Source organism: Podarcis melisellensis, assembly GCF_964234715.1.
Source record: "Podarcis melisellensis genome assembly, chromosome: 3".
In the NCBI taxonomy this organism is placed as follows: Eukaryota; Metazoa; Chordata; class Lepidosauria; order Squamata; family Lacertidae; genus Podarcis; species Podarcis melisellensis.
In genome coordinates this window covers 34,026,455-34,038,421 of record NC_138530.1, presented here as the reverse complement: position 1 = coordinate 34,038,421, position 11,967 = coordinate 34,026,455, and the positions used below count along the sequence as shown (strand labels likewise).

The window sequence follows — 11,967 nt, the reverse complement described above, 5'->3', positions numbered from 1 at the left end:
TTAGAATGCCAATGGTGCCCACCTGAGAGGTGCTGCAACGGAGTTGCAGTGAGTTAGCTGAAAAAAACCCTGACTACAATTGCTGTGTCTTGTAGCTTCTGGCCTCTAACAACAGATGCAAGAGGCACTGGAGGAATAAAGATGCGTATAAGTCAGCCCTAGTCCTCAGGTGTTGGTAATCAGTGTAGAATAGCTTCAACAAGTGATTCATGAGGCCATTTCTATGCCAACCCTTGTGATGGATAAAGAAGTAGAGAACCACGTCCTCCTTTGCTTTGTAACTTAACAGTTGTGTAGAAGATGGAACTTAATTAGGTGCAGCTTATCACGCAGAGGTGAGGAAAGCTGTGCCTTCTGAAATCCGTCCCTGCTACCCAATTATTTCAAGTCCAGAAACCCTGTCTTCTTGGTCATCCTATTAGCGGTATGCCAGCAATGTTATATCAAAAATGGCAATGTATAGGAAGCAGCAGGAGGACTTGCAATGTCCTGGCCTAAGCGGTAACCAGGAACCTTTGCTTTCATCCATGACAAGCCAGGCTTAAGAGAAAGGGAAAGGATGATATTGGGGGGGAAAGAACAGAGATGCAGAAGGAAAAGAAATAAGGAAAAGCAGAGACAGCTGGGGGGGGGGATGCTAAATTATGGTCAGATGGCCAATTGCGTCAGCAGCACTCGCAGCAAGAGAAACAGACAGCACACAGCAACAGACCAAATATATTACAGGGGCTACTGGGGCTGGTAGAGCTGAGCTGAGCAGGTGCGGGGGTTCAGATTTTAGCTGCTTAGCATGGAGAGCAATACTTTTGTATGAGTGAAAGCCTGCAATTCAAGGGACAAAATAAATCAACCATCTCAGGCACACCTTTCCTCAAGTATACCTTGTGATCACTGCCCCATTTCATTTTCTTCTTCAACCTGCCTCTTCCTCAGCTTAGTTTATTTGGTAGTTTTCTTGGAGAAAAGCTTATTTATTTGGTAGGCAGATGATCGGCAAATAGCACCTCTGGAGATGTTCATTGCCTCTGCTGAGAGATAAACGATGGTGGTGCTTTGTCCCCATAGTCCCTGCCTCACTGCAGTACTGCAGGAGCAGTCAGAAGACAGATTAAGAATGGAGCCACTGTACTCTTCCAGCCCATGACATGTGGTCATTAGGACAATACAAACATAGGAAGCCTCTGTCTGCACTGCAGTTTCTATTTGCCTGTTCCATGTGCCCTGGCTTTGGTTCTGCAAGGAATACCGTATTTTTCGCCCTATAGGACACACTTTTCCCCCTCCAAAAATGAAGGGGAAATCTGTGTGCGTCCTATGGGGCGAATGCAGGCTTTCGCTGAAGCTTGGAGAGTGAGAGGGGTCGATACGCACCGACCCCTCTCGCTCTCCAGGCTTCAGGAAGCTATCAGCAAGCCTGGGGAGCCTGCAGGAGTTCCCGCAGGGCTCCCTAGGCTGCGGATAGCAGCCTGCTGCCCGGAGCGTGGGGCGCGCTGAAGCCGCGGCTGGGGGGGGTATTTTTTTTTCTTTATTCCCCCCCCAAAAAAAAATCCTAGGTGCATCCTATGGACCAGTGCGTCCTATAGAGCGAAAAATACGGTAATAAATCAAAATGTTTGGCTTGCAGTGGCAATAAGTGGACTGGAGCGATTGTATTCATAAAAAATAATGGCCATGTGTCTCATTGCCTTCCCTGGTTATAACTGGAACTTATCTGAAATTGGGAGCTTATAGCCACACAGGTTACAATCTAGTTTACATATTTGCCAGGTATTTCCTCTGTGGAAGACACTGCTGCCACTTGTGACAAAAGAGAAGGTTGTTAAGCCAACACACAGAGGTGGGCAATCTTTGTGTGCGTGTATGGAGGACTGCATTTCCTCAGGGATAAACTGTTAGGTACCACTCTGATGAAGAGTGGGACGAGAGAAAAAAGTGGGCAAGGGATACCCACTTTTCTCTGTTATATTTCTGCTACTCCCTCCTCTCTCTTTCTGCCACTCCTTTCTCCCCATCCCCTCCTTGTTACCTGCATGAAATAAGGAAAGAAGCTGCACCAAATTTAATTTTCATGCCACCTCTATCTACATTACAGTACTCAGGATGGTTTACAACCCACAGAAATGTCAAAATATACAGAAGAAATCCCATTGTCATCCGGTAACAATTCAACCAAAATTAATTAACAAAATTCAAACATTTATTTCACACATATAGCATTGCAACATAGTACCAACAAAATATCAACAAACAATAAAACAAAATGCATCAATTACAAAAGAATTGAACAGTTGTGAAACAGAATTTTATTTCTCCAAGATATCATTTCATTTGGAAGTATTCGTTACCCTGCATCTTGGTTCTATGTTTTGCAGACGACACAGTCTATTCTCATTTTTTTGTATCTGCTTTATGCTCTGGTATCTTATTTGTATCAGTGGCTTAATCTATGGTTCTGTTGAATTATGTCTTCAATTTTATTTTTTGTGGGGGTACAGTTGCACGAGCAGGAAGGCGCTGATTTGAAGGTTGCACCCAGTGCGCACTTTACTCAGAAGTAAACCCTCCTTAAGTCAATGCCCCTTGCTCTCTGGGGTAAACATGCGTCATGCCCTGGAAATTGACATGGTGGGAAAGAAACCAGGGAAAAGCAACTTGGCTGTGGCTGTGCTAAATTAAGATCCTCACGTGAGTTTCTCAGCCACAGCAGCTGAAAGGCCACTCTTGGGGCACACAGGGAGAGCAGAGAGATGGAGGGCCAAGCAGCAGTGACCTCATAGGGAGACTGTTGCACAAAAATAACTGCCAGCCCCCCTGCCGGCGGACTTGGGAGGGGATAGGCCTCTGCAGGGCTGCTGTCACAGCCAAGGCACTGAAAGAGATGCAATCTGGGGGGGGGGGCACTGTTGAGGGGGCCTAGTTACCACCACACTTTGGGTGGTGGTGAAAGGGTTAAAAAACCTCACCCAGGACTGCAGCATAATCTATAGGCTTTCTGATATTCCATACGTACCCAAAAGAACACTCAAAATGAACTTTAAAATATGTATATTCCTCCAAGCCAAGCAAGTGTCTCCTGCATAAAGGGCTGCCACCTTTCTTCCTTTTTTTCCTTTTCAGCAACAAGCATGGCCAGCAACTAGGGATGATGGGAGTTGTCGTTCAGCAACACCTGGAGGGCCAAAGGTTCCCCACACCTGATTTATAGCTCAGTATTGTCTACATCTGGCTAGCAGCAGCATCTCCAGGATCTCTGGCATCCTGCTTGGAAATGCCGGAGACGGAACTTGGGCCCTTCTGCATGCAAATCATAGGCTCTACCGCTGAGCCACGGCCCTGTTCAAAGTACTCTGTTATTATAATTATATGAAATTATCTGCAGAAGGTAGAAAACAATACGCACATTGACCGCACACCCCTTTTCACACTTGTCGATCACCTTCCATTCCGACAGCAGGCTGCACAGATACAGTGAACCCTAAGCAGAATGCCCAAATCCAGGCTGGGGAATACCTTTATTGGTACCAACAAAACTTGTCACAAAAATAGTAAGCAACTTTTGGAAATGAGAAGTGCGAAACCCGGGACACGGCAACACCATACATTTAAACCACAGTTAATGTATGTTCAATTCCCCCCAAAGGATACTGGTCTCTGTAGCCTAGGGGTCGGCTACAGACCCTCAGACATTGTGGGGGGGCCGGACTATATTTTTTGGGAAATGAACGAATTCCTATGCCCCACAAATAACCAAGAGATGTATTTTAAATAAAAGCACACATTCTACTCATGTCAAAACACCAGGCAGGCCCCACAAATAACCCAGAGATGTATTTTAAATAAAAGGACACATTCTACTCATGTCAAAACACGCTGATTCCCTGGACTGTCTGCGGGCCGGATTTAGAAGGCGATTGGGCTGGATCCAGCCCCCCCGGGTCTTAGTTTGCCTACCCATGCTGTCGCCTGTTAAAGGTGATGGGAATCACAGTTCTGTGCGGGGTGGGAGTGCTGTAAACAAAAATTGCCCTTTTCCCTTATGGGGTATCCAAGAGCCCATATAGAGTCCTTACGTTAGGTTCCCTACTGGTAGGAGAAAATAACAGAGGCCAACCAGAGAATATTGAGAAGCAAAGAAGCTAGTAAGCTTGATCTTTATTGATCTGTTGCAACAGGGTGCTCCCCTCACCTGCAGAAAAGGAGGAGGAACCCAGAACAATGGCACGCAAGACCTTATAAAGACTTTTGAAATTGCCACCCTGTAGATCAAGACCACCCCAGAAACATCATACCTACATCACAGAAAAGGCGGTCTAAAACAGAATGTTTGAATGTTGTTTTTCCTGTTTGCCAGGTTATCCGATTGCCTTTCCTGATAGTCTGTCACCCATTAAAATGTTGATTACTCAATTCCTGAGACAATGGGAAGGCTCCCTGACCCCCCTCCTTCCTTGCAGGGAAAACATTTGGTCAGTTTGGGAATCAAAATGGTTTCAGGTCGGTCTTCCTGTGCTGATCTATCTACGCGCGTGGTTGGTACACTTATGAACATTACCATATATCTAAGACCTCAAAAATTCCTATCACGGGGGGACTACAGTTCCCAGGATTCTTTTCGAGGAAGCCGTGTTCTTTAAATGCGCGGTGTAGCCCTTCCTTATTGTTCTGTGAATTTGGGAGGCTTTTCACTCCTCCCCCTTTAGGGAGTAACAAGGCTGCCTTTCCGCGCGAACTAAAACAGTAGAGAAAAGAGCAGAAATGAGTCTGGCCCTGTGCTCTTTCTTATTATACGCGGCGCTCGAGAAAAGCTGCACGGTGTTATGCGCGCAGCAGGCGCAGAGGCTCCACTTTGCATTTAAGCGCTAGGCCCCAGCCCGGTTACCAGGAGACACAAGCGGGATGGAAAAGGGGAGGGGGGGAGGAGAGAGAGAGAGAGAGAGCGAAGAGAAAGAAAGGCAGGCAAGCCGGGTGAAGCGCGTGCGCGCCCACGTGAGCGCCCGGGCGTACGAGCGAGAGGCAACAAGCGCGAGCCCGTCGCGCCTGCGCGCTTGTTGCCTCGGCCGGCGCCGCTCCGCAGCCCTCTCTCAGAGCCGAACCCGATACTCCCGCGCAGTTGTTGTTGGAGTATAAGCAACAGCGGCAAGAGGCGCGGGAGGAAGGATCGTGGAAAGGGACTCGCGGCGCATGCGCCTAAGGCAGGCAGGAGGGTGGGGAGGAGGAGGAGGATTGGCGGACTCGGCTTCGTGCCTCTTTCTCTCCCTCCCTCTTCAGCGGAGCCGGAAAGCGAGTGAGCGTTGAGGGAAGACCCCCCTCCCTCCCCGCAACGCTCGCTGGGCCGGGCGCTTCGAGGTCCCGCGCTCGGGCGAGTTGCCGCCGGCGGCGGGAGGAGGGTCCTTGACGAGACGCTGTTGCTTTCGTTGCCAGCGCCACCGCCTCCTCGCCGAAGCGCCGTCTCTCTCCGTCCCCGCCCGGGACTGAGTCCATTAGCTACAAAATGGCGGACGGGGAGCTGAATGTGGATAGTCTTATCACCAGGCTGCTGGAAGGTGAGCGCGCAACCCTCCTCCTCCTCCTTGGAGGCAGCGGGGTGCGGAGGCCCGAGCGGGGAGGCCGGGGACAGGGGCATTTCTAAACCGGGGCGAGCGAAGTTTTTCCTCCTAAACGGGAGTCTTGCGCGGTTGGTAGGGCGGGCGCCTGAGAAAAGGGTGCATTGGGGCTCTCCTTTGGTCGTGTGAATCCCGTGTCGTGAGAACAGCCGCCTGCCTCCCTCTTCTGCCTCCCCCCCCCTTCGCCGCCGCCGACTAATAACCTCATTTAATAAGCTCATTTAGGCGTTTGTTATCCTTGCCCTAATTGGGGGTGTGGAAGAAAGCGGTGGTAATCGCTGGGTACTTTAATTAAAGTTGGGTGCCTTTATCTTTTTCCTCCATATCCCACCCCCCACCCGTCTCCGGAGGAATAAACGCTCTCGCCGCCAGTACCTCTCGCTCCCCTAACTTACTACGGCGGGAGAGGTAGAAAAGCGTAGGTAGAAGTACGAGGTTTCCCTTTGCAGTCTCATCCTTCCCACCCCCATCGCTTCAGTCGCTGTCAGTCTCTTAGCACTCCCCTGCCCTTGTGGATATATATATGTACTATAACTTCAGATTTATAAACTACAGGTTAACCCAGAACCCGGGATTCTCATTCTAAGGCTGCTTTTTGTTTAAAAATTCCGCCTGACTTTACTGCTTGATGGACAAAGATAATCCAGTGTCCTACGACTGCTTTCTGTCATAGTGTTAGTATGGGTTTGTTTGTTTTTTTGTGCTTTGTGATATTAAATAAGGGCTTGAATCTAAACTTTTTTCTTTCTTCTGCAGCTGATGAGGTATATTTATAAATCAAATCCATGTGTCTTTCCTACTCCCCCCTCACAAAACACTCAAGCATTATCTAGTTCTGTCCCCCCCCCTAAAATCTTGCTTATTGTTTCTGTGGTTATAAAGATGTCTATGAAACTTGGTGGTTTTCACAGTGTGTGAAAGCACAAGCTTGGTTTCTGTAGGTGAGAAGGAATTGTGTGCAGGACAGTGAGCTGGCCAGTCGGGGAGGGACTCTGTCCCTCCTAGGTGCCTTGCATAGAAATGCATTAGACTGCTGCAGGGAAGAAGGAATTTTCTGTCCTCCTTGTGCCAGGCCTCGCCAGTGTAGTAACTTTTGTGGGTATGTTTTCAAGACTGTTACATTATTTAAAATAGTTTTTAAAACATATAGTGAAGAAACCTGCAGACATCCAATTCATTTTGTATTTTTATGTTGTGAACCTCCCTGTGATCTTTGGATGAAAGGCAATATACAAATTTAATACATAATAATAATAATCTGAATCCTGTTTGAAATATCTATGAAGTACAGTAAGTCAGTCTTGCAGTTTAGTTTTAGTACAGATAAGCTGACACTATATTGTGTTAACATTACTGAAACAGCAAAACAGAACTGTTGAAAATGTAGTGTAACTATAGGATTGTGAAATTTAATGTCACTTTTGTACAGGCATCTTTGTCTCACATCCACTGATAGTTATCTCCATGTGAAAAGAGTGTTTCACACATGTATCTACTCTAATGGTAGAGTGCCTGCTGTACAGGAGCGAAGTCTTTGAAATCTGCAATGAGTCTGTTTAGCAGTGGGCAGCATCACTGTATTGGCACCACCCATATTTTTTATTATTGCAAGGGGCTCCGCTAAGAAGCCGGTCACAACTGTTTGGTGTGCAAGCAGGGGCAAGACATGCAGGGGTAAGGCTCGCTGAGGTGAGACATTTTAATAATAATTAACTATAATGGGGGGACACAGGTGGCGCTGTGGGTTAAAGCCTCAGCGCCTAGCACTTGCTGATCGAAAGGTCGGCGGTTCGAATCCCTGCTGCGGGGTGCGCTCCCGCTGCTCGGTCCCAGCGCCTGCCAACCTAGCAGTTCGAAAGCACCTCCGGGTGCAAGTAGATAAATAGGGACCGCTTACCAGCGGGAAGGTAAACGGCGTTTCCGTGTGCAGCTCTGGCTCGCCAGAGCAGCGATGTCACACTGGCCATGTGACCCGGAAGTGTCTCCGGACAGCGCTGGCCCCTGGCCTCTTAAGTGAGATGGGCGCACAACCCCAGAGTCTGTCAAGACTGGCCCGTACGGGCAGGGGTACCTTTACCTTTACCTTTAACTATAATGGGAAAGGGGAGTAGAGAGAGGAAGCCAGAACTGGGACTAAATCAAGACATACCATCTTGACAACTCTTGCCTGAGAACTTAGTGGGGTTGCAAAGGTTTCTGCTCTTCAGCTCTGTGACTATACTACCAGACAGGCAGTGTTCTGAACACTTGTAATTTTCTGGATTGATGCCAGTATACTTATGATTTGGTTGCCAGTTGTATGTATCAGATAAACTGGAGGGTGACTATACTGACATTTCAGGTTTTGGATTTACTTGTGAGCTATAACTGCAAACTGTAGACAGTGCAGCCTTGCTTCAACATAGATACTGCTGTTTCAAAGCTTGGTTTTGAGAGAACAATTTCTGAGTTTTCAAAATACTGGATGGACTTCCTTTGTCTAAATTTTGTTTACTTTTCACATTTAACTTCCTGTCTCGCTGATACACTATACTGTGAGGAGCAGCCTGGATAAAGAGGATTTTTAGTTTTAAGGATTTGCTTTATGTAATTCAGACTGGTGATGGCATTTTAATTCATGTTATTTGACAATGCTGTTATGGTGAGATGAGCTTCAAAGTAAGACGACTATGTTGATTATTAGCTGGAAAATGCATTTTCAGTATTTCTGAGGCATGGTTTGTGGCAACCAGAACTGTAAACTACCATATCTTAGAAAAGCTATTGTAGAGCAGGAAAAAGTGCAAGAGAAGGCCAGCCAAAACCTATAGAGAGGTTGGTTGGAGCATCATTTGTGAGTAAAAACTGAAGTGGGGCTTCTTAGTTTAGAAAAACAACTGAGCAGGATATGACTTGATTCTTGACCAGCATCCAGACCTGAAACTGAATATTTCATTATATTGGAGGGCTGTGTGTGTGTGCATGTGAGAGAGAATTTGTTATTGATTCAGTTCTAGAGAGCTGGAATAGGAAAATGGTTTATTCCTGGGGGGAGGGGGAAAGCTGCATAACACAGGAAGAAGAGTTCTTAACCTCAGGCAAACATTCTTCCTCCATTCCCCCACCCAGTGATCCCTACTATAAAAGTTAGGGGAGGGGCTTTTCTTTTACATATTATTTTGAGTTTTTAAAATGACAGTTTTTTAAAAAAATGTTATACAGTCATACCTCGGGATAAATGTGCTTCAAGTTAAGTATTTTCGGGTTTCGCCGCGTGCGCATGCACAGACGGTAAAAATAACGTCACACGCATGCGCGGAAGCAGCGAAACATGCGGAGGCAGGTTGCATTCGCTTCAGGATGCAAACGGGGCTCCGGAATGGATCCCGTTCGCATCCCAAGGTACCACTGTATAGCCTTGTGTTTAAACAGTAGCCTGGTAGCCATACTGCTACTGCTATAGTCACAGCGGAATTCCTTATTCATTCTCTGCCTTCGCCCCTAAAAGTTTGTGCAGTCTAGTAACTGTTGTAGGTTTATATACCTACAATTTATATACATAATTTATAGGTATATACCTAAATTCATAGGATTTTAATATTTCTATACAAGCTTTCTTGTCATTTCTATAAAGAAACTGCTGTAGCATTTCATCTCAAAATGAGGAAGCAGAATATAAATTATTTTAATGATAATAATTAATAAAGACAAAAAAAATTCCTTCCAGTAGCACCTTAAAGACCAACTAAGTTAGTTCTTGGTATGAGCTTTCGTGTGCATGCACACTTCTTCAGATAAGTGTGCATGCACACGAAAGCTCATACCAAGAACTAACTTAGTTGGACTTTAAGGTGCTACTGGAAGGAATTTTTTTTGTTTTGACTATGGCAGACCAACACGGCTACCTATCTGTAACTGGAATTAATAAAGAAGCATCAATAAAGCTGTTTCCCAATGTGGTATTGTAATTGTTACTATAAATACATTTTGTATACTGCCCTTCATCCAACGATGATAGATCTGTTTACAATATAAAAACACAGAAATACATACCATAGCCAAAAACAAAAAGAATACACCCCCTTACTGTTTAAAGGGCCATCTATTGGCTAATTAAAGAAAGGCCTGGGAGAGGAGGACTGGCATCTAAAGATATGTAAACAAAGGCACCAGGTGAGCCTCCTTGGGGGAGAGCATTCCACAAGTGGGGAGGCACAGCTGAAAAGGCCCATTCTCCTGTTGTTGCTCTACAGACCTCTTGCAGAGCAAGCACAGTAGTAGTGCATGTTAAAGTGTTATCTACCTCAGACTCACAGTGATGCTTAAAATCAAAACAAAATTTGAAGTGGGATCATTGAAGGAGACTTAGGTTTGCAAACTGGACACTCAAGCTGGGTATCTTTGCCATCAGTTGTGTGGGCATTTAATATGTGTTAATTGTGGTGCCAACAAGATACATTTATATGAAGGAAAGGGGGTGTAGGAAAAATCCAGGGCCTGTTCAGAGTGGAAGGAAAGGGGGACCTTTTTCTGCCTCCACTTCTAACCACTCTCTGAAGACTGCAGAAGGGACCCTCTTAAGAATATGATTGGGGGAGGCATGGGTGTTTTTTGAAGTCTTCAGACTAGACCACATGAAAAATGAACATAAGGTTTTTAGCTGCAGTTCATTCATTTTCATCTTTGTATTCTTGTTATAAAAAGTGCGCCTAGACATTCTGATGTTGTGCGCATAACGTAGGTTTAATATGCTGTTTAGCTCCTAGCTTTCATATCTCAGTTTCTAACAATGACACTCACACACCAATCTCCATCCTCTATCCAGAAAAGCCAGAGTTCATAACAGAAATACTCAATGAGGGTGCAAAGCAGGACCAGTGAGGGGTGTGGGCTGGAGAGAATAGTGGGGTGGTAGTGAGGCCTGGAGGGCTATGTTCTGCCCATGGCCTTGAGGTTCCCTATCCCTGATGCATACAAATGTGTCAAATCTATGCTGGGAATGTGGAAATATTAGAACAGCCTTCCCTAACCTGGTGTTTTCCAGAACAGTGTTGTACTGCAATTCCTGTCAGCCTCAGTCGGCATGGGCAGCCACAAGGAATGCTGAGAGATGTAGTCCAAAATATCCAGAGTACACCTAGTTGGGAAAGGCTGCATTAGAAGAACCATGGCTTACATAGGAATGTAGGTATCTTAAAAATGAATGGAAAAGATTATTTAAAAATATTATTGTTGGCTTTAAGCTTTAATTGGATCATTTAATTGTACTGAAGATTTGAAGGGAAAGCAAGTGAATATGACCCATTAGTAGTGATCCATAAGTTAAGAGCTCAAATGTTGTTGGCAGAAACCTGGAGATTGGTTCAGTTTCTATCACGCTAATGAATAAACATTTATTATAAAAAATGAGTCAGAAAAGTGAGGCAATAGACTTTTAGGAGAAAATGAACTAGGAATAGGAGACCTAGATAATTTGTAGTACATGATGTTTTGAATGTGGTTTGAAATATAAAGCTGTTTCAGCTTCAGGTGCCTAATTACCGTATTTTTTGCACCATAACACTCACTTTTTTCCTCCTAGAAAGTAAGGGGAAATGTCTGTGTGTGTTATGGAGGGAATGCCTATGGGTGGCATGCCTACGGATTTTCCTCCTCTAAAAACTATGTGTGTGTTATGGTTGGGTGCGTGTTATAGAGCGAAAAATACGGTAACTGTCTCCCCTCCCACCCCCAACACCCAGTTTCCCTTTTCCCCTGAATTAAGTACCTTGACATTTTCTGTTTTAGTGTGTTTAACACACATGGTTGTGTTAATCTAAGTTCTTCAGGTAGTCTACTCTGAGCATGCCTAACATTGGATACCACTTTTTCTTTTAATTTACCAATTTATGTGCATCTGCATCCCTAGAAAGCCCCCATTGATATAGAAGCTACTACCTTATTTCTCGTGGCTCCAAAATACTTTACAGCCTGATTTTTGTTACTAGAGGGAATGATCTTAAAGTTTTCACAAATAAAATATCCAGAACATTTTTTTAGTTTGAAATCACAGGTGTTTCCTTTACCATAGTGATAACTTCTCTCCCTCCCTCTGTGAGCTGAGCTAAAACTCATTTTCAGTTTTCAAGTTGTGTAATTTTTACCCTCTTACAAGTATCTATTTTACTCTCTTACAAGTATCTGTATGATGCAGCAAGAAGCCCCTTGCCTGTACAATACTGAATATACATTGGATTTCCACATTCTGAGATGCAGTAACATGGTTTAATAATCATACTAGATTCTTAAAACTGTAACAGAGTGAATCACTTCTAGGACGTGCTTATAACTTAACTACTATCTTTTAGTAATGTCTTCCTGTTAAAACATTATCTGAAGTCATTGA

General features: G+C 45.0%; 1 protein-coding gene across 1 annotated transcript in view; it reads left to right on the top strand.

The window, feature by feature from the left end:
* The first annotated feature begins 5,067 nt into the window (after positions 1–5,067).
* The window catches only part of PPP1CB (protein phosphatase 1 catalytic subunit beta), a 31,399-nt gene continuing 24,499 nt past the window's right edge, over positions 5,068–11,967 (top strand). Inside the window, exon 1 of the mRNA XM_081904329.1 lies at positions 5,068–5,543. Coding sequence (XP_081760455.1) covers positions 5,492–5,543 — 52 coding nt within the window. The 5' untranslated portion in view covers positions 5,068–5,491. The remainder of the gene's footprint in view (positions 5,544–11,967) is intronic.